General features: G+C 50.2%; 1 protein-coding gene across 1 annotated transcript in view; it reads right to left on the bottom strand.

Annotated features, from left to right (window-relative positions):
* The window catches only part of RFTN1 (raftlin, lipid raft linker 1), a 363,828-nt gene that overhangs the window by 61,788 nt on the left and 277,414 nt on the right, over window positions 1-24,626 (bottom strand). Inside the window, exon 4 of the mRNA XM_078664025.1 lies at window positions 1,385-1,475. Coding sequence (XP_078520151.1) covers window positions 1,385-1,475 — 91 coding nt within the window. The remainder of the gene's footprint in view (window positions 1-1,384; window positions 1,476-24,626) is intronic.

Raw genomic sequence — 24,626 nt, 5'->3', positions numbered from 1 at the left:
GGGGACGTGACCAAGTGTGATGTAAAGGTGACTGATCTTCTGATGCCAGCTCACCCTGGGGATGTGGCTTGTTAGTCTCCCAGGTGGATGGGAAGGTGTTTGTGCATAAGGTGGTGCTGAGGTGCTGCTCTGTTTCTTGTGCTGTGTTTGAACACTTTAGGCCTTTCATGAACAGCACAGCTTTGGCCACAGGGCTGGGCTTGTGTGTCGCTTTGATTGCAGAGGAAGTGGAGAGGCAAGGGTCAGTTCCTGGTCTATCCTGGCATCACAAAAAACACAATTGCTGTTTTTGCATTTGCAACAATAAGTGGGAAGGGTATGCTCAGATGTGGGTCCCTTGCTCACTATGCCACTGGATTCAAGCTAGCCTGGCTGATGAGCAGTGAAACCCAGAAACCGGTCCCAGGAAGCTTGTTTTTGGTCCAGGGAGAACCTTGCCTGGCAGTTCGGGCTGGACTGTTCCCATGGGGCACAGGGTCAAGACTGATTTGCATATGGCTGGGTCCAAACTGGAATGGCTTGGTGAGCAAAAAACAATGGATCTAGGCCCAGATCTCTGTACTGGGGTGAATGTATGACATTGTTCTGCATTCTGTCCATCAATTGTTCATTTCGCTATCCTGGCAACAAGCTGGACTTAGTAGCCATGTTCACACGCTGGAGCAGCGGATGGCAGTGGTACACACAGTAATGTGTAGGTGGATGGATGAGCTGTGGATGGTGCAGCGGCTGCTACAGCACTTGGCCTTCGCACACGAGGTGATGGTGATGAAGTGAGGGTCTGGCAAGGTTGGTTCTGACACCACTGGATCTTTGTGTTGTGGGGTGTGCTGTGCTGGAGCATGGTGCACTAGGGAGGCTTGAAATGTTAGAGTTCTTCGTGGTGATTGTTTGTTTGACTGTGTGACTTTCTTCCTGGAGTCATTCAAGGGTTGTGTTTGCCCCTGATCACAAGAGTGTGCCGCACATGATACACAGACCGTCTACCAGGACCGTTGTCGAGCCGCCTGTTGAGGTCCTTGGGTCTTCCCTGTCTGAGCATGAATGTTGTGTTCTGAGCTCACCGTGTTCCTGGGCTGGGATAAAAGTCCATGGACCGGCACCAGAGGTCAGCGAGGGGCTCGTTGTAATCCACGTATGACCCATGGCACGAGCTGGGCCCTCAATGGTGGAGCGGTGACTTGACGTGTCGCTGGCCCCTGTGGTGTTGGGTTCACCCAAGGTGGCTTTGGGTGAATTCGTATTGGAGTGTGTTACAGGGTTTGGGACAAGATGTGTGAGCTGCTGAGAGGAAATGGCGTGCAGAGGTATCTAATGTTCTTTGTGGTAAGGAGTTCTACCCAAGAGTAGTAGTCCATCAGGCCTCGCTCTACTTGACACTTACCGTCTTGACAACATCTGGTTGGGCGGTGTGTTCCATCAGACGTTCGACCACCAGGGTGCAGGCCTCACCAGGGGGATCTGGTTTCTCAGATCTGAAGACACAAAGAGAGAAAGAAAAATTAAGAAACTTGGGGATGACAGCGGTAGAGCTTGAGGGTGACCCATGATGGTGGCTTCGACGGCCGGTCACCTTCGTCCAGAAGCGTGACTGGCTGCAGTAAGTCCTACACCTTGGGCCCCGCAGGGTCAACTGTGCATATTTTGGGGTGTACTGCCCTAGAAGAAGAGCCCTTGACTTTAAGACTTCTAGAGGGGTCTTCTAGCACCCTCGCGTCTCCATGCGCACGCGCATAGCACTGTATGTCCCACCAGCTTTAACTCCACTATACAGAAGACATGAGCATGATATAGGATCAAAGACATGGTTGAGGGCTTGCGTGAAGTGGGGAGAGCAAAGACTATGACCTCAGAATCACCTTAAAGGTTTCAGTCCCCTGTCTGTCTCCCAGACCCCCCGCCATCCTCAGCTGCTTGGGACAAGTCTCCCTGCACACCTGCACATGTCGAAGGTGACTCCACAGCCCAGACTAGGAACCAGGCACACAGGTGGTAACAGGACTTAGATAAAAAGCAAGTGTGGGACAACTATTCTGGGAGTGATGCACCCCAATGATGGGCCTTCGGGAACCCCCCAGTTTGCTAGAAGCGAGAGACGCACAGTACCATTCATCTGCCAATGGCGGCCTTTATATAAAGGGTAACTCCAGGGTAGGTAACACATGATTGAAGAGAGTTTCCGAAGGCAATGACCCTGCAGAGGCAGGGATACACTGCCCTCGCCGTGGCTGGACTGGTGTTCAGGTGATCATTGGAAGACTCTTTTAGAACAAAGAAGCAGCAAAGTGCACCCCCCCCCCCCCCGGTGCGCGTGATTTTACTCGAGTGGACTGTGCTTTATTACTAACTTTCTGTGCCCTGAGTACATTTTCTAGAGCAATGCACTTAGCAGTTTTGCATAGAGAACTTTCAGAAGAATTGTTACAAAGGCCGCCTCATCGCCGCCACCGATGACATCCGAGCCCTGATGGACAAGGGAGAAACAGCGGCCCTCATCCTCCTAGACCTCTCCGCGGCTTTCGACACGGTCTGCCACCGCACCCTAGTACAGCGTCTCAACAACGCCGGAATCCAGGGGAAGGCACTGGAATGGATCATCTCCTTCCTCGATGGAAGAACACAGAGAGTTCGCCTACCACCGTACAAGTCAGAGGCCTCCGAAGTCATCTGCGGCGTCCCCCAAGGGTCATCTCTGAGCCCCACCCTCTTCAACGTCTACATGAGCCCCCTCGCGGCCATCGTACGCAAACACAACCTCAGCATAATCTCCTACGCCGACGATACCCAGCTGATCCTCTCCCTGACCAACGACCCCGCCGCCGCCAGAGCCAACCTGCACGAAGGGATGAAAGAGGTAGCCGAGTGGATGACGACCAGCCGCCTGAAACTGAACTCGGACAAGACGGAGGTCCTCATCCTGGGCTCCTCGCCCTCCGCCTGGGACAACTCCTGGTGGCCCCCCGCCCTAGGCACCGCACCCAAACCGACAGACCACGCACGCAACCTGGGCTTCATCCTGGACGCCTCCCTCTCCATGACCAGGCAAGTCAACAACGTCTCCTCGGCGTGCTTCAACATCCTACGCATGCTACGGAAGATCTTCTGGTGGATCCCCACCGAGACCAGGAAGACCGTCACCCAGGCCCTCGTCACCAGCCGACTGGACTACGGCAACGCCCTCTACGCCGGTACCACCGCCAAGCTCCAGAAGAGACTCCAGCGGATCCAGAACGCCTCAGCCAGACTCATCCTCGACATCCCACGAACCAGCCACATCTCCGGACACCTGAGAGACCTTCACTGGCTCCCCGTCAACAAAAGAATCACCTTCCGCCTCCTCACCCACGCACACAAAGCCCTACACGACCAAGGCCCGAGCTACCTCAACAGCCGAGTCAACTTCTACGCTCCCAAACGCCACCTCCGATCAGCCAACCACGCCCTCGCCGCCGTCCCCCGCATCCGAAGAGCGACTACAGGAGGAAGGTCCTTCTCCTACCTGGCCGCCAAGACCTGGAACTCCCTCCCGACCGACCTGCGCCTGACCCAAGACCACCTCTCCTTCAGGAAGAAGCTGAAGACCTGGCTGTTCGAGCAGTAGCGGCACCCCCCCCCCCCCCAGCGCCTTGAGACCCTACGGGTAGGTAGCGCGCTTTATAAGTGGCAATGATTGATTGATTGATTGAAGGCGAAGTGGAGGTACAATATATGTTTTGTGGTACCCTTTCGAGCAAAGAGCCATGACGATTGGACAGAAGCGTGGTGATGTAGGGGTTAAAGGGTTCAGGTCGACTGAGAGAGTGACATCCATTTCCCGTTTGCATCTCATAGCGCCAAGAAATAAAATGAGAAGGCCTCTCCATGCCCTGCGCTGGCAGGACATTGAAACTGCCGCCAGCTAGCTTGTCACCTTTGTTGCTGGAAACGATCAGATACAACACAATCTGAAACTTACGCAAACGCAAGACTCTCAACTCTATCTAATAATCCCCAAAGATGACCTGCTCTCATCAATGATCCCATTCCAGTAGACTGGTCAGGCCACTTACTCATTCCAACCCTCTCACTCGGTGACCAAAGGCCAACCAAAACGAGTGACTTCCTGGTCTCGTGACATCAAGAAGACATCGACATCAACGCACTCAGGAAATTTGCAATGAAGTTATTAACCCACAATTACTCTCGCCTCAGATGTCAATGTCTCAACTGCCCACTGTTTCGACAGCCTGTGTGTTTTGCTTGACGATGCAACCACAATCCAACGTAACATAAAAGACCAATACCATATGCTCCATGGTTTAATACGTCCTTAACCCTGGGCGTAGTTCGCGTAGTCACGCTACGCGTAGCTACGCGAAGTGCACTTTGCACTACGTGTGCTACGCGTAGCTACGCAAACTGCGTAGTGCGGTAGAGAAATGCTGTTTGCAACGATTGCACAGTGCCGGATGCTTGTCTGCACTGTACAATCATTGCGAACGGCATCATGCACAGTGAAAGCGGTCGTTTTTTGCCGCTCTAGTAGATTTGTACTCGAGCAGCAGCTTTCTCAACGCAGATTAATAGTTTCTCATTGCGAGCGGTCGCAAGCATACGCGACCAAGGGCAATAAGAAACCTGACCTCCCCGCGTTGAGAATCTCGCCGAGAGGTTTATTTTCCACGCTCGCGATCGGCAACTTGATGTTGCCGATCGCAAACGAGGAAACAGTATCGCCAGAATCTTGATTTTGTTCTCTCGCGGTTGCCAACTTGACATTGAGGACCGCGAGCGAGCAAAAAATGCCAACTACGCTATGCGTTTTTGCACTGTGCTACGTGCGATTCGCATAGCGCGTAGTTGCGCAAACTCCGCACACTCCGCGAGCGTAGCGTAGTTTTCCACCCAGCCCTATACAAGGAAAGAAAAACCTTGAGTTCTCCATACAAGAAACAGAGACAGATACCTACGCCCACTAATCTGTCGTACCTCCTTAAGATCACTACACCAAAGGCATATATTTCGTGAGAAATCAAATAACCTTAAATCCGTTGACTCAGCCAAGAATCAACCTAAACAACTCTTTGATCTGATCACAACCACCAACGCCCTTCTTTGCACAATTCCACCCAAGTTGACAACCCCTCCAAGAAAGCAGAAGAGTTTGTAAATTTTTTTGATTCCAAAGTTAAATAGCTCTTATGCCAGGATTAACGTCCTACCCTCCCCTTACCCCTTGGTTTGCAAAGCCAGAAACACCTTGATACCTTTGACATAAACGTGGAGAACATCTTACTTAAAAACATCATAAAAACCAAACCCTCAAATCACTTTGAGGACCCTTTCTAAGTGATACACACATGCTCCCTTAATGGACTAAACTGGCAAATCTCTCTCTCAGCCAAGGAACATTTCCTGACTCCCTCAAGATTGTCAAGTCACCCCAATCGAAAAAACGAAACCTCAGCAGACGCAAATTACCGTAACAACTTTCGCCCTATCTCCAACCTGACTTTTCTTGCAAAAATCATCAAAAGATGTGCAGTGGAGTAATTCACCCAACACATGAAAGACAACAACCTTCCGGACGGATTCCAATCCTTCCTCATAGGTGGGTCACAGATGATCAAAATTGATGACTGTCTTTCTACACCGAAGGCTGTCGACCAAGGAGCCCCACAGGTTTTTATCCTTGCTCCTTCCCTGTTCAACCTCTATATCGAGGCTCTAGGAGTCCTTCTCTGACAGGCTAGGATTCTCTAGCATCAATATGCAGACAACACCCAACTCTACTAAAAGGTCTCATCTTCTGACAGCATCTCTCATCTTGCACCACCTTAAACTCCATTCAAGACGGGATGACTTCTCACAACCTAAAACTGAACCCATCCAAAACCAAACTCTTCCTTATTTCCTTTTCTAATTCCCCACCGCTGGAACAATCCTGGATGGATACACTCAACATCCTTTACAGGAAGGAAACCTAACATCATTAACAGAGCCAGATCCCTGTGAGTCACTCTGGATACAAGGCTCAATCTTCAAACCCAAATCAGCACCATGGCCCGGAGTGCACGATATCAACGACGTCTTCTTTGGGGAATCCGCCGCTACATTCCTGAGCAAGACATGAAGGGCTAGATGTAGGTAAATCATTTTTACCGATTCTAAAATACCGAACTTTACTGATTCGGTATTTTAGAATCGGTAAATCTGATGTAGGTACATTTTCGGTATTTTTTACCGAATCGGTAAGATTCGGTAATTACCGAATCGGTATTTACCAATTCGGTAATTGCCATTCATTCCTATGGGCCTTAAGGCCCATAGGAATGAATGTCAATTACCGAATCGGTAAATACCGATTCGATAATTACCGAAAAATTCAAGGGTGGCAGGGTGTCACTTTGACACCCTGTTGCACCCCGGATTAGTGCTTGTGTGCCATGTGGCACACATACATGCCCTAAGGGTGTAGGGCACAGGTACCATGGTCGGATCACTCTGCAATTCACTTCACCATATCCCTCATCACCCCTATGAAACCTCTTAATACAAAAAACGCCCCGAACCAGGTCAGAAAATGGAAGAACATCAAAGGGGACAAGCTGGAAAATACGCTAGCAAACTCCCTGACCCCGCTCCCTGACAATGTAGAGGAAGCGGCCATGTGCTATACAGCCTGGCTGGACCATGCCTGCTCGCTTTTGGCCCCCCCTAAAATTACCTATTCCACCCGGGCTTCTCCAGCAGCTCCCTGGTTTACAGAACAAATCAGGGAACACAAAACACGGTGTAAAAAATTGGAGAGAATCTGGCGAACGAACTACAGCGAGGCAGACAAACAAACTCTTAATTTGGAACAAAGAAGCTACAGAGAAAGAATTTTGCAAGCAAAAAAGGCTTTCCTAACTAAACAGATAAGGGAAGCCAGCAACACCTCCAAAAAATTATTTCAAACGGTTTCACTTCTAGCCAATCCTAAAGCCACAGAAATTCCCCCCAGTCTTCCGCTCTGTGAAAACCTGGCTAGCTTCTTTCGAGAAAAGGTAGAAAACATCTTCTTTTCACTAGACAGTCGAGTCATGACACCCCCCTCGAGGGAGGGCCTGGAGACCCTAGGCCCTTCAGCCAGACTTCAACAATTCCAGCCCATCACTGAAAAGGAAGTGGTTACGCGCCTTTTAAAAATAAAATCAGGCTCGCCTCATGACCCCTGTCCCACTGGCATAGCCAAACTAGCCCCAGATGCCATTGCAAGTGGACTTACTCCACTTTTCAATCAGATGCTGGAGAAAGGAGAATATCCCTCCATATGGAAGCGAGCATCCATCCTGCCATTACTAAAAAAACCCAACCAAGACATCACCAATTTGAATAATTATCGGCCGATAGCACGACTTCCTCTCCCCGCAAAAATTATCGAAGGCAGCCTTAACTCACAACTTAGCGCCTTTTTAAACGCAGGGGATTACCTTGACCCTTCACAACACGGGTTTCGGGCAGAGCACAGCACGGAATCCGCCCTGATTAAATCAGTGGAGGACATCAGGCAGGTGATGGACGCAGGAGGCAGAGCGGCCCTGATCCTGCTGGATCTCTCCGCGGCCTTTGATACAGTCCACCACAAACTGTTGGTGGACCGGCTGAGGGCCTGTGGAATCCAGGGAAAGGCACTCAACATCTTACAGGCCTTCCTGGCCGACAGAACCCAGGTAGTGGCCCTAGGAGACTACGAATCCCACCCGTTTGTGCTGCCTTGTGGAGTCCCTCAGGGGTCTTCGCTCAGCCCTACCCTTTTTAATGTCTATGTTGCATCCCTAGCCCCGGTGATACGTTCATTTGGCTTTCATCTCACAGCATATGCAGACGACACTCAGATAGTGGTGTCACTCTTACCAGGAAATGTTGAAGATACAGCAGACAGATTTAAAAACTGCATGCGTGAGGTGGACTGCTGGATGGCACAAAACTGCCTAAAACTTAATTCCACGAAAACAGAAGTACTGCTCTTCGGAGCCACGGATAACTTCTGGTCCCCGAGCTGGTGGCCAGATGAAATGGGTCCTCTCCCCTCCCCGGTGGACAAAGTAAAAAACCTGGGCATTCTAGTGGACAATTCCTTGTCCTTTAAACCCCAGGTTAATGCACTCTCCTCCTCCTTGCATTATGTTCTTAAAACCATCAGAAAAATTCTTCCCTATGTGGAGAGGGAACATAGGAAAACCATTGTTACAGGTCTAGCTCTCTCCCGCTTAGACTATCGTAACAGCCTGATGCTAAACGCCCAGCAGAGCGTCCTTAATAAACTACAACTACTACAGAACGCAGCTGCCCGCCTGATCACTGACACCCCCAAATTCGCATCTATCAGTCAGGACTTGGTGACTCTACACTGGCTACCTGTCCGCAAGCGAATTGTTTTTAAGGCACTATGCATGGGTTTTAAAGCCCTACATGAAATGGGCCCCAGATATATGAAACTGCTCTTTCGATGGCATATACCGGCAAGAACACTGAGATCAGGGGAACAGGCCCTGGTCACGGTCCCCAGAACTAAAAGAGCTCGCTGGGGAGGCAGAAGTTTCTCCCTTGGGGCTGCCGAGGCCTGGAATAAACTTCCGCTCAGGCTTAGACAATCCCAGGACCTGATGGTGTTCAGGAGAGAGCTCAAAACCTGGCTCTTTACCCACTAAGCCCATCTACTCATTCCAGCACCAGCAGTCAGCGCCAGGACACCTCCGGGTAACAGAGCGCTCTATAAATGTGAAAATAAATAAATGTAAATGCACATATATGCATTTACATAGGAATTCGTTATTTACCACCAACTAATAGTTGGTGGTAAATAACGAATCCTTAAAAGCCCTGTAGCACTGTTTAAAGTGCTACCTACATGTCAAAATACAGATTCTGTAATTTTACCGAATCGGTAATTTTACCAAATCGGTAAATTTTCCCGAATCGGTAAATTTACCGATTCGGTAAAATTACCGAATCTGTATTTTGACATCCACTACATCTCAGTATCCAAACACCGTTCGGTAACGGCCGAAAATCGGTATTTTCGGCCGTTACCGACAGGTATTTGGATACCTACATCTGGCCCGAAATCTCTTGTTCAATCACTGGCTCTCCCAAGAATTGAATACTCTCTTTTGATAGGTCTCCCCAAGACTTTGTAACTTTGTTTTTCTTGTACTTGAACCTATGTTATTTTAAAGCGCTCTAACGGTAAACAACGTTTACCACAAAACTTTTTCCCCGCAGGGAATTATAACGCGGTCGTTATAACGACCGCGTTATAATTTCGCATACCATTACTCCGCAAGTCGGAACAACGACTTGCGGAGGGGGGAAACGGTGTTGGATTTAAAATCTTCCCTAATGTCCGCACAGACTGGAGTTGGAATAGTAAAATTAGACTATTCCAACATCCAGCGCCGCCCCTCCGCAAGTCATTGTTACGACTTGCGGGGTAATGATATGCGGAATTACAACGCGGTCATTGTAACGACCGCGTTGTAATTGACTGCGGGATTACGAGGCATATTCCGCTCTAACACCTTAGGGTAATGTTCACGCTATATAAAAATGCTTAAATCAATAAATAAACAATGACATCACCCAAAGGGACCTCACCCCTGGTGTACATGTGCATCGTTAAAACCTCACACCTCCTGTACCTATGCATTACTGAGTGTCTGCATAGTGCAAGTGCCCCTAGAGTGAGTACATTGTCTACGCAGGATGCGTGTCCCTAGAGCGGGCAGCCGCAGGGGTGAGTACATTGTCTACGCAGGATGCGTGTCCCTAGAGCGGGCAGCCGCAGGGGTGAGTACATTGTCTACGCAGGATGCGTGGCCCTACAGCGAGGACCCGCAGGAGTGAGTACAGTGTCTACGCAGGATGCGAGTCCCTACAGCGAGGACCCGCAGGAGTGAGTACAGTGTCTACGCAGGATGCGTGTCCCTACAGCGAGGACCCGCAGGAGTGAGTACAGTGTCTACGCAGGATGCGTGTCCCTACAGCGAGGACCCGCAGGAGTGAGTACAGTGTCTACGCAGGATGCGTGGCCCTACAGCGAGGACCCGCAGGAGTGAGTACATTGTCTACGCAGGAGGCGTGTCCCAAGAGCGAGTACCTGCAGGAGTGAGTACAGTGTCTGCGCAGGAGGCGTGTCCCAAGAGCGAGTACCCGCAGGAGTGAGTACAGTGTCTGCACAGGAGGCGTGTCCCTACACTGAGGACCCACAGGGGTGAGTTCAGTGTCTACGCAGGATGCGTGTCCCTAAACTGAGGACCCGCAGGGGTGAGTTCAGTGTCTACGCAGGATGCGTGTCCCTAGAGCGAGTACCCGCAGGAGTGAGTACAGTGTCTGCGCAGGAGGCGTGTCCCAAGAGCGAGTACCCGCAGGAGTGAGTACAGTGTCTGCGCAGGAGGCGTGTCCCTACACTGAGGACCCACAGGGGTGAGTACAGTGTCTGCGCAGGATGCGTGTCCCTACACTGAGGACCCGCAGGGGTGAGTTCAGTGTCTACGCAGGATGCGTGTCCCTAGAGCGAGGACCCGCAGGAGTGAGTACAGTGTCTGCGCAGGAGGCGTGTCCCTACACTGAGGACCCACAGGGGTGAGTACAGTGTCTGCGCAGGAGGCGTGTCCCTACACTGAGGACCCACAGGGGTGAGTACAGTGTCTGCGCAGGAGGCGTGTCCCTACACTGAGGACCCACAGGGGTGAGTTCAGTGTCTACGCAGGATGCGTGTCCCTACACTGAGGACCCGCAGGGGTGAGTTCAGTGTCTACGCAGGATGCATGTCCCTAGAGCGAGGACCCGCAGGAGTGAGTACAGTGTCTACGCAGGATGCGTGTCCCTACAGCGAGGACCCGCAGGAGTGAGTACAGTGTCTACGCAGGATGCGTGTCCCTACAGCGAGGACCCGCAGGAGTGAGTACAGTGTCTACGCAGGATGCGTGGCCCTACAGCGAGGACCCGCAGGAGTGAGTACATTGTCTACGCAGGAGGCGTGTCCCAAGAGCGAGTACCCGCAGGAGTGAGTACAGTGTCTGCGCAGAAGGCGTGTCCCAAGAGCGAGTACCCGCAGGAGTGAGTACAGTGTCTGCGCAGGAGGCGTGTCCCTACACTGAGGACCCACAGGGGTGAGTACAGTGTCTGCGCAGGATGCGTGTCCCTACACTGAGGACCCGCAGGGGTGAGTTCAGTGTCTACGCAGGATGCGTGTCCCTAGAGCGAGGACCCGCAGGAGTGAGTACAGTGTCTGCGCAGGAGGCGTGTCCCTACACTGAGGACCCACAGGGGTGAGTACAGTGTCTGCGCAGGAGGCGTGTCCCTACACTGAGGACCCACAGGGGTGAGTACAGTGTCTGCGCAGGAGGCGTGTCCCTAAACTGAGGACCCACAGGGGTGAGTTCAGTGTCTACGCAGGATGCGTGTCCCTACACTGAGGACCCGCAGGGGTGAGTTCAGTGTCTACGCAGGATGCGTGTCCCTAGAGCGAGGACCCGCAGGAGTGAGTACAGTGTCTGCGCAGGAGGCGTGTCCCTACACTGAGGACCCACAGGGGTGAGTTCAGTGTCTACGCAGGATGCGTGTCCCTACACTGAGGACCCGCAGGGGTGAGTTCAGTGTCTACGCAGGATGCGTGTCCCTAGAGCGAGGACCCGCAGGAGTGAGTACAGTGTCTGCGCAGGAGGCGTGTCCCTACACTGAGGACCCACAGGGGTGAGTTCAGTGTCTATGCAGGATGCGTGTCCCTACACTGAGGACCCGCAGGGGTGAGTTCAGTGTCTACGCAGGATGCGTGTCCCAAGAGCGAGGACCCGCAGGAGTGAGTTCAGTGTCTGCGCAGGAGGCGTGTCCCTACACTGAGTACCCGCAGGAGTGAGTACAGTGTCTGCACAGGAGGCGTGTCCCTACACTGAGGACCCACAGGGGTGAGTTCAGTGTCTACGCAGGATGCGTGTCCCTACACTGAGGACCCGCAGGGGTGAGTTCAGTGTCTACGCAGGATGCGTGTCCCTAGAGCGAGGACCCGCAGGAGTGAGTACAGTGTCTGCGCAGGAGGCGTGTCCCTACACTGAGGACCCACAGGGGTGAGTACAGTGTCTATGCAGGAGGCGTGTCCCTACACTGAGGACCCACAGGGGTGAGTACAGTGTCTGCGCAGGATGCGTGTCCCTAGAGCGAGGACCCGCAGGAGTGAGTACAGTGTCTGCGCAGGAGGCGTGTCCCTACACTGAGGACCCACAGGGGTGAGTACAGTGTCTGCACAGGAGGCGTGTCCCTACACTGAGGACCCACAGGGGTGAGTTCAGTGTCTACGCAGGATGCGTGTCCCTACACTGAGGACCCGCAGGGGTGAGTTCAGTGTCTACGCAGGATGCGTGTCCCTACACTGAGGACCCACAGGGGTGAGTTCAGTGTCTATGCAGTGTGCATGCACCTAGAGTGGGGACCCGCAGGAGTGTGCACAATGAGTGAGTCGTGCACGCGTCCTGCATGAGGCCGTGTCACAGCGGCCCCTGCAGGACGTCGCTAACCCTGCCTGCCCCTCCCTGCCCCCCCCCCACCCCCTCATATTCCGAGCAGATTCCAGCCTCCTCTCCGCCTCTATGCACAGCGGCCCCTGCGGATCTCAGACAGGTGATGAACGCGATGAAATATGACAGATTTTTAGGATTCAGGCATCTGGAATTATGCATACTGACGTGTGAAACTGACGAGAAATTCAATCATTTTCGAGTTCATTAACAGAGTTGTGAAGGAATATCGGGCCGGTTTCACCTCCAAGCACCTTTCATCTCCGTTCCCGCGCTCGTTAAAAAGTCTAATTATCCTGCGAGCGCTATCTGATCCCGGCGCTCCCGCCCGGAAGCCGCCCTGTCTGATCTTGTGATCAGCGCTCGTTGGCGTCTCTGTGAGATGTTTGTCTGTGGCACCCTCCGCTTAAAGGGGCCGCTCCCTCGGATTGTGACTTTATTCCGCGTTAAATCTGTCAAGCTAAAAAAGTGAGGGCCTTATTTATGAGCCCTTTACGCCGTCGTTGCGTCACTTTTTATGACATGGCAGCGTAAAATATGCACTGCACTGCGGCATATTTACAAAGTGGCAGATCTAGGCAGATGCGTCACTTTGTAAACCCCAGCGCTACATTTTACCGCATCCAGTATAATCTATGCAGGGTGGGCGTTCCCCTGCAAAAAAGGCTGGCAGTAGTGGCGCAGTGACATCTACGGAGTAGGGAGTGACGCAGGCCCTTTCACATCGGGCGTGCCCCCATGTGAAATGACACATTGCTGGAGTCGCGTCTGTTTCCAGACACACTCCAACAATGCACCACTTTTGCGTCTACAGATGGCAAACATCCATAACAACACATTCATTACATCACAACTGCCTTTACATCGCATGCCATTACTACGCATGTCACTACAACGCTTGCCATTACAACGCATACCATTACAACGCATGCCATTACTACGCATGTCACTACAACGCTTGCCATTACAACGCATACCATTACAACGCATGCCATTACTACGCATGTCACTACAACGCTTGCCATTACAACGCATACCATTACAACGCATGCCATTACAACACATTATAAAGTAATAGAGATTTTTTAGTTTTAGGGAGGGTATGGGTTTTGGCGTAGATGGGAATAGTAATTTTTACCCCTACAGTATCCAACACTTTCCCTACTGTTGCACTTTCTGGAGTGGGAATAGTAATTTTTACCCATACGCTATCCAACACTTTCCCTACTGTTGCACTCACTAGAGTGGGAATAGTAATTTTTACCCCTACGCTATCCAACACTTTCCCTACTGTTGCACTTTCTGGAGTGGGAATAGTAATTTTTACCCCTACGCTATCCAACACTTTCCCTACTGTTGCACTTTCTGGAGTGGGAATAGTAATTTTTACCCCTACGCTATCCAACGCTTTCCCTATTGTTGCACTCTTTGGAGTGGGAATAGTAATTTTTACCCCTACGCTATCCAACACTTTCCCTACTGTTGCACTCACTAGAGTGGGAATAGTAATTTTTACGCCTACGCTATCCAACGCTTTCCCTATTGTTGCACTCTTTGGAGTGGGAATAGTAATTTTTACCCCTACGCTATCCAACACTTTCCCTACTGTTGCACTCACTAGAGTGGGAATAGTAATTTTAACCCCTACGCTATCCAACACTTTCCCTACTGTTCCACTCACTAGAGTGGGAATAGTAATTTTTACCCATACGCTATCCAACGCTTTCCCTACTGTTGCACTCTTTGGAGTGGGAATAGTTATTTTTACCCCTACAGTATCCAACACTTTCCCTACTGTTGCACTCACTAGAGTGGGAATAGTAATTTTTACCCATACGCTATCCAACGCTTTCCCTACTGTTGCACTCTTTGGAGTGGGAATAGTTATTTTTACCCCTACAGTATCCAACACTTACCCTACTGTTGCACTTTCTGGAGTGGGAATAGTAATGTTTACCCCTACACTATCCAACACTTACCCTACTGTTGCACTCACTGGAATAGGAATACTAATTTTTACCCCTATACTATCCAACACTTACCCTACTGTAGCCCTAAAAGTATTATGCATTGTAATGGAATGCGTTATAATGGTAGTTTTTAAAAATGCTTTGTAATGGCATGCACTGTAAAATCATGCGATATAATAGTAGTTGCGATGTAAAAACATGTTGTAAAAGCATGCGTTGTAATTGTTTGCGTTGTAACGTCATACATTCCTAAAGATACATGAGGAATACTGACGTATCTAAATCCTTGTGACATAGAGCGCCGTACAGTACATACGGTGATGGATTAAACCCAGTTCTTTTGACTGGGTTTGAGTGTTTGATTGGTTCAGATGCTCCGTCCATCAACACCCTCTTTTGTACCGCTTTGTTCGCCATAAGTTGGCAGGGTATGCTCAGACGTGAGTCCCTTGCTCACTTTGCCACTGGATTCAAGCAAGCCGGGCTGAAGACGGCTGGAATGCCAGAAACCGGTCCCAGGATGCTTGTTTCTGGTCCAGGGAAGACATGGCTTGGCAGTTCGGGCTGGACTGTTCCCATGAGGCACAGGGTCAGACTGATTTGCATATGGCCATCCCTGAACTGGGGTGGGGGAGTGGGCTAAAGAACGGTGATGGATTAAACCCAGATCTTTTGACTGGGTGTGAGTGCTTGATTGGTTCAGATGCTTCGTCCATCACCACCCCCTTTTGTACCGTACAGTAAATACGGCGCATCCATGGTGTCGCAAGGAGCACGCACTGAAAGCGTTGCATCGCTGTTGTCACGCAGTGACGCAACACTTTTCATAAATGAGGCCCTGAGTTTTTCCAAGTGAGAACTGACATCTCCAGGCCTGCGCCGCGGCTCTGGGGGGAAATCCTTGTGCAAGGATGGCGAGGATGGGGTGGAGGTGGTGAGGGCACGGCAGGGACAAGATAATCACAATGTGCCTTTTTGCATCATATTGCAGCAAAGTGTGCGCTCCTATACTTTTAACTTCTACTAAGATGCCCCGTCCTATGACAAGACCTCTGTGTTTGAATGTAAAGAGATGGGAATCTCCTGACGCGTTCACTGCAAACTTTCGGAATTGCTCCGAGTTTATGACAGAAGAGGTCCCAAGCTGTCACTCATCTGGCGTGAGGTTCTCATCCAGATATGCTTTGCATTCTGGGACTTGGAGTCCTGCAGTCAGATCTGACAAATGAAACCTCAGGTACCAAAATGCGAAGCATCGTCAGGATTATATTCCCCACGCATCTCTTCTATGGTTCATATTAATTCATGAATGGATCACATAATACTATTTCAAGAATCTCCTAAATAGGTCGCACGATTTCTTTAATGGATAGTATAGTTTTCCAAATTGATTGTGGGATCCATGGGTCTCCTAGACAGACACATGATTTAATCGGTGGATTATTTAACCCCCTGAATGGATCACAGCGTCACAGGGATCAGCTGGTCTACTGTAAATTTCGCAAGATTTCCTGAGTGGATCTTGGAATGTTGTGTATGCAGTGGTGGCTCGCAGTGGGAATGCTGCGGGGCGATGGAGCGGGCCGTGGAGGGGCAGGGTAGGGGGTAGTGGAGTCGTACAAATGACGTCCACGAGTAAAGTAAGTAAATAAATAAATAAAACTATTTAGAATTGCGCTCGCTGCATCGCCGACTTGGCGATGCAGCGAGCGCAAGGTAAACAGTTTTATTGATTTATTTACTTACTTTACTCGTGGACATCATATGTCCGACTCCACTACCCCCCATCCGGACCCTCCCCCGCCCTGCCCCACCGCCCCAAAGCACTCCCACTGCGTGTCGCCACTGTGTGTATGTACCACAGCAAATTCTAGAATGAACCACAGACCTCCTGAGCGGATCACAGAATGGGAGATAGAAAGTCTTAAACTGAACAGAGCTCAAGTTCTCTAGAAGTGTTTTTTTCTGGTTTTCACCGCTTTTCATAGTTTTTTTCTGTTTTCCATAGTTGTTGTGTAAAATCAATGCAGTAAGTTTCAGGTGATATTTTTGGTAGACAATCGAAGAAGCGGGAGCCTTGGGTTTTGTGGGATGAAGACATACATGTCATTTCTCCTCCCTGGAGAGTCGTCTGCTGATGCCTGCAGCGTTCATCCCCGGCAGTCCATCGACTACCAGTGCTATGGGGTCTGAGGTTTCCTTTGGTGTGTCTATGCGCTCTTGCCATCCTCTAAAGTAAGTCCAAAAACCCCTTAAGCAATAACATGCCCATGCTCCGTGTTGTTAGGAGTGTGTGGGGTGGATTTCTGTTTGCACGGGGGCAGTGTGAGGCGCACTGGGGGTGTCAGAACCTGCTGCGGGAGGAGGTGACAGATCTTTGGGGGGCACGGGCACCCCTCATGTAATGCTTGAGTCAACACCCCGTCATATCTGCTCACCTCAGACTCAGACGTGGGTCCCTTGCTCACTGTGCCACTGGATTGAAGCTAGCCTGGCTGATGAAGAGTGACATAACCCGAAACCAGTCCCAGGATGCTTGTTTCCAGTCCAGGGAGGACCTTGCTTTGCAGTTTGGTCTGGACTGTTCCCATGAGGCACAGGGTCAAGACTGATTTGCATATGGCTGGGTCCACACTGTCGTGGCTTAGTGGGCAAAAGAACGATGGGTTTAACCCAGATCTCTTGACTGGGGGTGAATGTTTGAATTATCAGCATTCCGTCCATCATTGGTTGCATTTACACACCTGAGACGCACAGCATCCTATGCAGTGCCGCAGTCAGGCACCCCATAATATTCTACCTGCAGTGGAGCTCACACTTGTAAAGATGCACCGTAGATTGACTGTGGGAAGAAAATGTTGGTTGAAAGAAATTAGGTTATTAGTTGAGGGGACTAAGTACCTCCTCAAGTGATAACCACATTCCTTGTCAGGGCGAACCCTTAAAATCAATAAATTAACCAGAGCTCAACCCCTGGTAGCTATGTGGCAGAACAGACAAGCTTGTCATAGAGGCAATGTGTAAAATCAATAATAAACTGTACTAAAGCCAAAATTCAAAACAATAACAACCCCAAAATGAATTAGAAAAATACAGTCAAATGTATTACACGAAATCACATAAATCCAATAAGAGGAACCAGAGATATGATTTTTTAGAGTTTTAAGTAGAAATAGTGACAAGAAGCAGAAAGTGCCAATGATAGTCAATGGTCGCGGTAGAACAGGACCTAGGCGCAATTTGATGCTAAGTTCGTTGGAGCACGGGTCGGATACACTAACCAGGTTCGTCCTGGTCAAAGGTTTCACCTTCTGACTTGTGTCCTTTAAGTCCCCACCCACTACAGGAGTACGTTTCTAACGTCCACAAGACTGTTTAGTAGGGGTAAGGTGCGCAGAGTTCTATAGCCAGCAAAAATAGGGTTCAGAAAAAGGCAAAATAATTTGGGGGGACCCTGCAGAAAGGACACATTTCCAACACTGATGAATTCTGGAATACACTTTAGTTAAAGCTGTAGCTTGAATGACAGGACACGATGGATGGATGGATGGATGGATGGATGGATGGATGGATGGATGGGTGGATGGGTGGATGGATGGGTGGATGGATGGATGGATGGATGGATGGATGGATGGATGGATGGATGGATGGATGGGTGGGTGGGTGGACGGACGGATGGATGGAAGGATGGATGGATGGATGATATGATTGATGTATGGATGGATGGAAGGATGGATGGAAGGAAGGATGGAAGGAAGGATGGAAGGATATATGGATGGATGGATGGGTGGAAGGAAGGAAGAATGGAATGATGGATGGATGAATGGATGGATGGATGGATGGAAGGAAGAATGGAATGAAGGATGGATGAATGGATGGATGGATGGATGGATGGATGGATGGATGGATGGATGGATGGATGGATGGATGGATGGATGGACGGATGGATGGACAGGTGGATGGATGGATGGATGGATGGGCAGATGGATGGATGGATGGAAGGAAGGAAGGAAGGAAGGAAGGAAGGAAGGAAGGAAGGAAGGAAGGAAGGAAGGAAGGAAGGAAGGAAGGAAGGAAGGAAGGAAGGAAGGAAGGATGGATGGATGGATGGATGGATGGGATGGATTGATGGATGGATGGATGGATGGCAGGCAGGCAGGAAGGAAGGAAGGAAGGATGGATGGATGGATGGAATGGACAGACGGATGGATGGATGGAGGGACAGATGGATGGATGGATGGATGGAGGGACAGATGGATGGGTGAATGGACGGATGATTGGATGGAGGGACAGATGGAAGGAAGGAAGGAAGAATGGAAGGATGGATGGATGGATGGGATGGATGGATGGATGGATGGGATGGATGGATGGATGGATGGATGGATGGCAGGAAGGAAGGAAGGATGGATGGATGAATGGAATGGACAGACGGATGGACGGATGGATGGATGGAGGGACAGATGGATGGATGGATGGATGGATGGAGGGACAGATGGATGGATGGATGGATGGATGGAGGGACAGATGGATGGATGGATGGATGGATGGAGGGACAGATGGATGGATGGATGGAGGGACAGATGGATGGAGGGACAGATGGATGGGTGGATGGACGGATGATTGGATGGAGGGACAGATGGATGGATGGATGGAATGCTGAGTGATGCAGCACCTGGAAACTCAAAGGCCCGTCTTTGCTCAAGCCCCGCTCACCCACAGCCAGTGGGAGGTCCGAGGGCGCCGGTGCTCCCATGCGACAGTGAGAGACCCCCGACGGTGGGTGCTGCACACTTGCCCTGGAGCCCTCCCAGCACCAGGATCAGACAAAACAATGACAATGTCTTTACCGCTATGTGAGGGGACCCGCCCCCTCCCGCATGGCGGTGCCAGCAGGCCCTCGCCGCTGTGCGGTGGTGACGTCACTTCCTCTTCTAGTCAGAATGTCATAACATGAAAGTGTAGAAGGTGAGCCTGCCTGAGAGAGCCTCTGATGTCTTCCATCGCTTGTTATCAAAGCGCAGCCAGCTCACCCAGCACCTTCAAAGGAGCCATCAGAGGAGCTACAGAGAGAACCATCACAGGGGGGGGTGCGAGGGGGGAGGAATGAAGACAGAAGACAGACTTAGGAGAGGAGCAGAGAGGGGGGGAGTAGTGTAGAGGCAGGGAAAGGAAGAAAATAAAAAAGGCGTTTGTGAAAAGAAGAGGAGAGGAATGGGTAGACAGAAGAGCTAGAAAAGGGAGAAACGAGGAGGCGGGCAAGAAAAGGGGAGAAGAGGAAAAAAATAAAGGAATAATATACATGGAAAGTGGGAGAGAGGAGAGGGGAGGGGTGGGGAGGGGAGAAGAGGAGAGGGGGAGGGAGGAGAGAGGAGAGGAGAGTGGAGGGGAAGAGGGATGGGAAGGGAAAGAAGGGGAAGGGAGAATAGAGGAGAAGAGGGGAGGAGAGGGAAGGGGAGGTGTGTGTGGAGGGTGTAAGGAGAGTAAGATGATGGAAGACGAGGAGAGGGTGAGACAGCAGGCGAGGTGGGGGCGAGGTATAAAAGATTAATTTCTGGTTCCCTCTTAGTCACTCTTTTCCTAGCTTCTTTTACCTCCTTCCTCCTTCCTTCTCACTTTATTTCCTTTTTCTCTTGCTTTGGGCAAAGTCAGATGATGGACAGTAAGTCACAGTCCTCAATTAGGAGGGCTGGTGCGACCCTGGGGTGGCGGGGGAGGGGGAATAGGCCTGAGGTTCGCACTCTCCATCACTGAGGGCGGAGACATGTCCGGCAGTGGGAGGGGGGCGAAGGGCCTAGCCCTTAGGTGCTCACTCTCCATCACTCGGGAACAGCATCTTTGAAAACGAGGGGGCGGCATTTCTGCAAAAAATAGTTAAGTTCCAATATCTGAATGAAACTTGAGCAGGAGACGCAAAAAGGTTCCCAAATAATATAAACGTTGCCTTTCTGTGTGCTTATGTGCCAGAGTGCAAAAACAACAGTTGATGGACAGAATGCAGAACAATGTCATACATTCACCCCAGTACAGAGATCTGGGCCTAAATCCATCGTTTTTTTTGCTCACCATCCCATTCCAGTTTGGACCCAGCCATATGCAAATCAGTCTTGACCCTGCGTCCAATGGGAACAGTCCAGTCCGAACTGCCAAGCCATGTCCTCCCTGGACTGGAAACAAGCATCCTAGGACCGATTTCGGGGTTTCACCCCTCAACAGCCAGGATAGCTTGAATGCAGTGGCATGGAGAGCACGGGACCCACGTCTGAGCATACCCGTCCCACTCGGGGTGACAAAAGCAAAAACAAAAGGTGATGGACAGAATGCAGAACAATGTCATATATTCACCCCAGTACAGAGATCTGGGCATAAATCCGTCGTTTTTTTGCTCACCATGCAATTCCAGTTTGGACCCAGCCATATGCAGATCAGTCTTGACCCTGTGCCCCATGGGAACAGTCCAGCCTGAACTGCCAAGCCAGGTCCTCCCTGGACTGGAAACAAGCATCCTAGGACCGGTTTCGGGGTTTCACCCCTCATCAGCCAGGATAGCTTGATTGCAGTGGCATAGAGAGCGCGGGACTCACGTCTGAGCAAACCCGTCCCACTCGGAGTGACAAATGCAAAAACAACAGCTGATGGACAGAATGCAGAACAATGTCATACATTCACCCAAGTACAAAGATCTGGGCCTAAATCCATCGCCCAGAGTCGGCAGGGGGCGCTCTCGGCGCACACAGGAGCTCGGTCATGAGAGGACAGGGGTCACACGCTGCCGACGCCTTCATTAGATGGAAGACAAAGCTTTGTGTTGTCTTCTTGACAATGCGCACCCTTTAAAACGCCGTTTGTTTGCGGCTCCTGTTCTTGTTGTCCTAATTAACACCTCGATCTATTTGTGAGCGATATATTCTAATGCTTTTCCAGAAGTATTTTCAGGCCTGCAGCCCTTCTTGCAAGAGAAGCCGGCGCACCACCATTAATCACAGAATAATGAATGCGAAAAGTGGGACAGGACGCCTCGGCTTCCTGCTCTGAAACCAAACCTTGTAAAAGGATGTGTGTGTGGGGCGCGCTGCATCCGGTCTGTGAGTGACAGGCCTCAAGGAGGGACAGGACCAGGGCACAAGTCCTAAAAATAGAAGTGGAGGGACGCTGTCACGGGAAGTGACGTCACGACAGGAAGTGGCGTCACGAATGGTGCCGAGCTCCTCGTCCCAGAGTTGAGGCCAAAAAGTGAAGTCCAGCTGTTTGGCAGGGGGGACGGCGTCCCTCCGGTAAAATAAGTGGGGGGACGCCGCCCACCCGCGTGGTACCCCGACTGGAGCCCTGGACAGGACCTCGGATCTGTCCTTCTGCCCTCGAAGAAGAGAGAGCTTTACCAGCAGGTGTGGAGAGGAGGAGACCCCTGACCAGAGGGACAGCGAGCAAAGGCCAACCAACAGCACAGAGCGGGTGAGCTGCCCAGACCCCATGAGGCCTCTGTCTTCAGCCCAGCAGGAGAAGACCCCGACACATGAGGACCACGGTGACCATCAGTGCATCCATGGCTGCGGCCATCTCTGGAAAAGTGTCAGCCAGAAGGCCTCACCGGTCAGCAGGACGGAGCGTGTGACTTCTCATCTGAAATATGAATTTTGTAAATTACTAACATTGTAGGACCCTACCTCCTGTGTAGATACCTTTAAGGGTCACTTGTTCCTAGTTTCTCCGTTTCCCATGACATAAAGTTCACACTTACCCCATATGATACCAAAACCTAGACTCACATGACATGGCCAGCGCCTGGATACCCTCACGGGTGACAAGTAGCGCTCTACATATCTACTGACTGACCTCACGCTGGGACCATCTCACGCCGGGCGCACGTGGCAGCCATCGCTACAGATAGAAGACAGAGGCAATCGACTCTACAGATTAAAGACAGAGGCAACCAACTCTACAGATAGAAGACAGAGGCAATCGACTCTATAGATAGAAGACAGAGGCAACCAACTCTACAGATAGAAGACAGAGGCAACCAACTCTACAGATAGAAGACAGAGGCAATCGACTCTATAGATAGAAGACAGAGGCAATCGACTCTATAGATAGAAGACAGAGGCAATCGACTCTACAGATAGAAGACAGAGACAATCGACTCTACAGACAGAAGACAGAGGCAAGCAACTCTACAGATTAAAGACAGAGGCAACCAACTCTACAGATAGAAGACAGAGGCAATCGACTCTATAGATAGAAGATAGAGGCAACCAACTCTACAGATAGAAGACAGAGGCAATCAACTCTACAGATTGAAGACAGAGGCAACCAACTGTACAGATAGAAGACAGAGGCAGCTAACTCTACAGATAGAAGACAGAGGCAATCAACTCTACAGATTGAAGACAGAGGCAACCAACTGTACAGATAGAAGACAGAGGCAATCGACTCTATAGATAGAAGACAGAGGCAATCGACTCTATAGATAGAAGACAGAGGCAATCGACTCTATAGATAGAAGACAGAGGCAACCAACTCTACAGATAGAAGACAGAGGCAATCGACTCTATAGATAGAAGACAGAGGCAATCGACTCTATAGATAGAAGACAGAGGCAATCGACTCTATAGATAGAAGACAGAGGCAACCAACTCTACAAATAGAAGACAGAGGCAATCGACTCTACAGATAGAAGACAGAGGCAACCATCTCTAAAGATAGAAGACAGAGGCAACCAACTTTACAGATATAAGACAGAGGCAACCACCTCTACAGATAGAAGACAGAGGCAACCATCTCTACAGATAGAAGACAGAGGAAAGCAACTCTACAGATAGAAGACAGAGGCAACCAACTTTACAGAGTGAAGACAGAGGCAAGCAACTCTACAGATAGAAGACAGAGGCAAGCAACTCTACAGATAGAAGACAGAGGCAGCCAACTCTACAGATAGAAGACAGAGGCAACCAACTCTACAGATAGAAGACAGAGGCAACCAACTTTACAGATATAAGACAGAGGCAACCAACTCTACAGATAGAAGACAGAGGCAACCAACCCTACAGATAGAAGACAGAGGCAACAAACTTTACAGATATAAGACAGAGGCAACCAACTCTACAGATAGAAGACAGAGGCAACCAACTCTACAGATAGAAGACAGAGGCAACCAACTTTACAGATATAAGACAGAGGCAACCAACTCTACAGATAGAAGACAGAGGCAACCAACTCTACAGATAGAAGACAGAGGCAATCGACTCTATAGATAGAAGACAGAGGCAAGCAACTCTACAGATTGAAGACAGAGGCAACCAACTCTACAGATAGAAGACAGAGGCAATCGACTCTATAGATAGAAGACAGAGGCAACCAACTTTACAGATATAAGACAGAGGCAACCAACTCTACAGATAGAAGACAGAGGCAACCAACTATACAGATAGAAGACAGAGGCAGCTAACTCTACAGATAGAAGACAGAGGCAATGGACTCTACAGATAGAAGACAGAGGCAACCATCTCTACAGATAGAAGACAGAGGCAACCAACTGTACAGATAGAAGACAGAGGCAGCTAACTCTACAGATAGAAGACAGAGGCAATCGACTATAGATAGAAGACAGAGGCAATGGACTCTATAGATTGAAGACAGAGGCAATCAACTCTATAGATAGAAGACAGAGGCAACCAACTCTACAGATAGAAGACAGAGGCAATCGACTCTATAGATAGAAGACAGAGGCAATTGACTCTATAGATAGAAGACAGAGGCAATCGACTCTATAGATAGAAGACAGAGGCAACCAACTCTACAGATAGAAGACAGAGGCAATCGACTCTACAGATAGAAGACAGAGGCAACCATCTCTAAAGATAGAAGACAGAGGCAACCAACTTTACAGATATAAGACCGAGGCAACCACCTCTACAGATAGAAGACAGAGGCAACCATCTCTACAGATAGAAGACAGAGGAAAGCAACTCTACAGATAGAAGACAGAGGCAAGCAACTTTACAGAGTGAAGACAGAGGCAAGCAACTCTACAGATAGAAGACAGAGGCAAGCAACTCTACAGATAGAAGACAGAGGCAGCCGACTCTACAGATAGAAGACAGAGGCAACCAACTCTACAGATAGA

Source organism: Lissotriton helveticus, chromosome 10 (genome assembly GCF_964261635.1).
Source record: "Lissotriton helveticus chromosome 10, aLisHel1.1, whole genome shotgun sequence".
In the NCBI taxonomy this organism is placed as follows: Eukaryota; Metazoa; Chordata; class Amphibia; order Caudata; family Salamandridae; genus Lissotriton; species Lissotriton helveticus.
The sequence above is the reverse complement of the archived record's forward strand: the minus strand, read 5'-3'. Positions and strand labels throughout refer to the sequence as shown.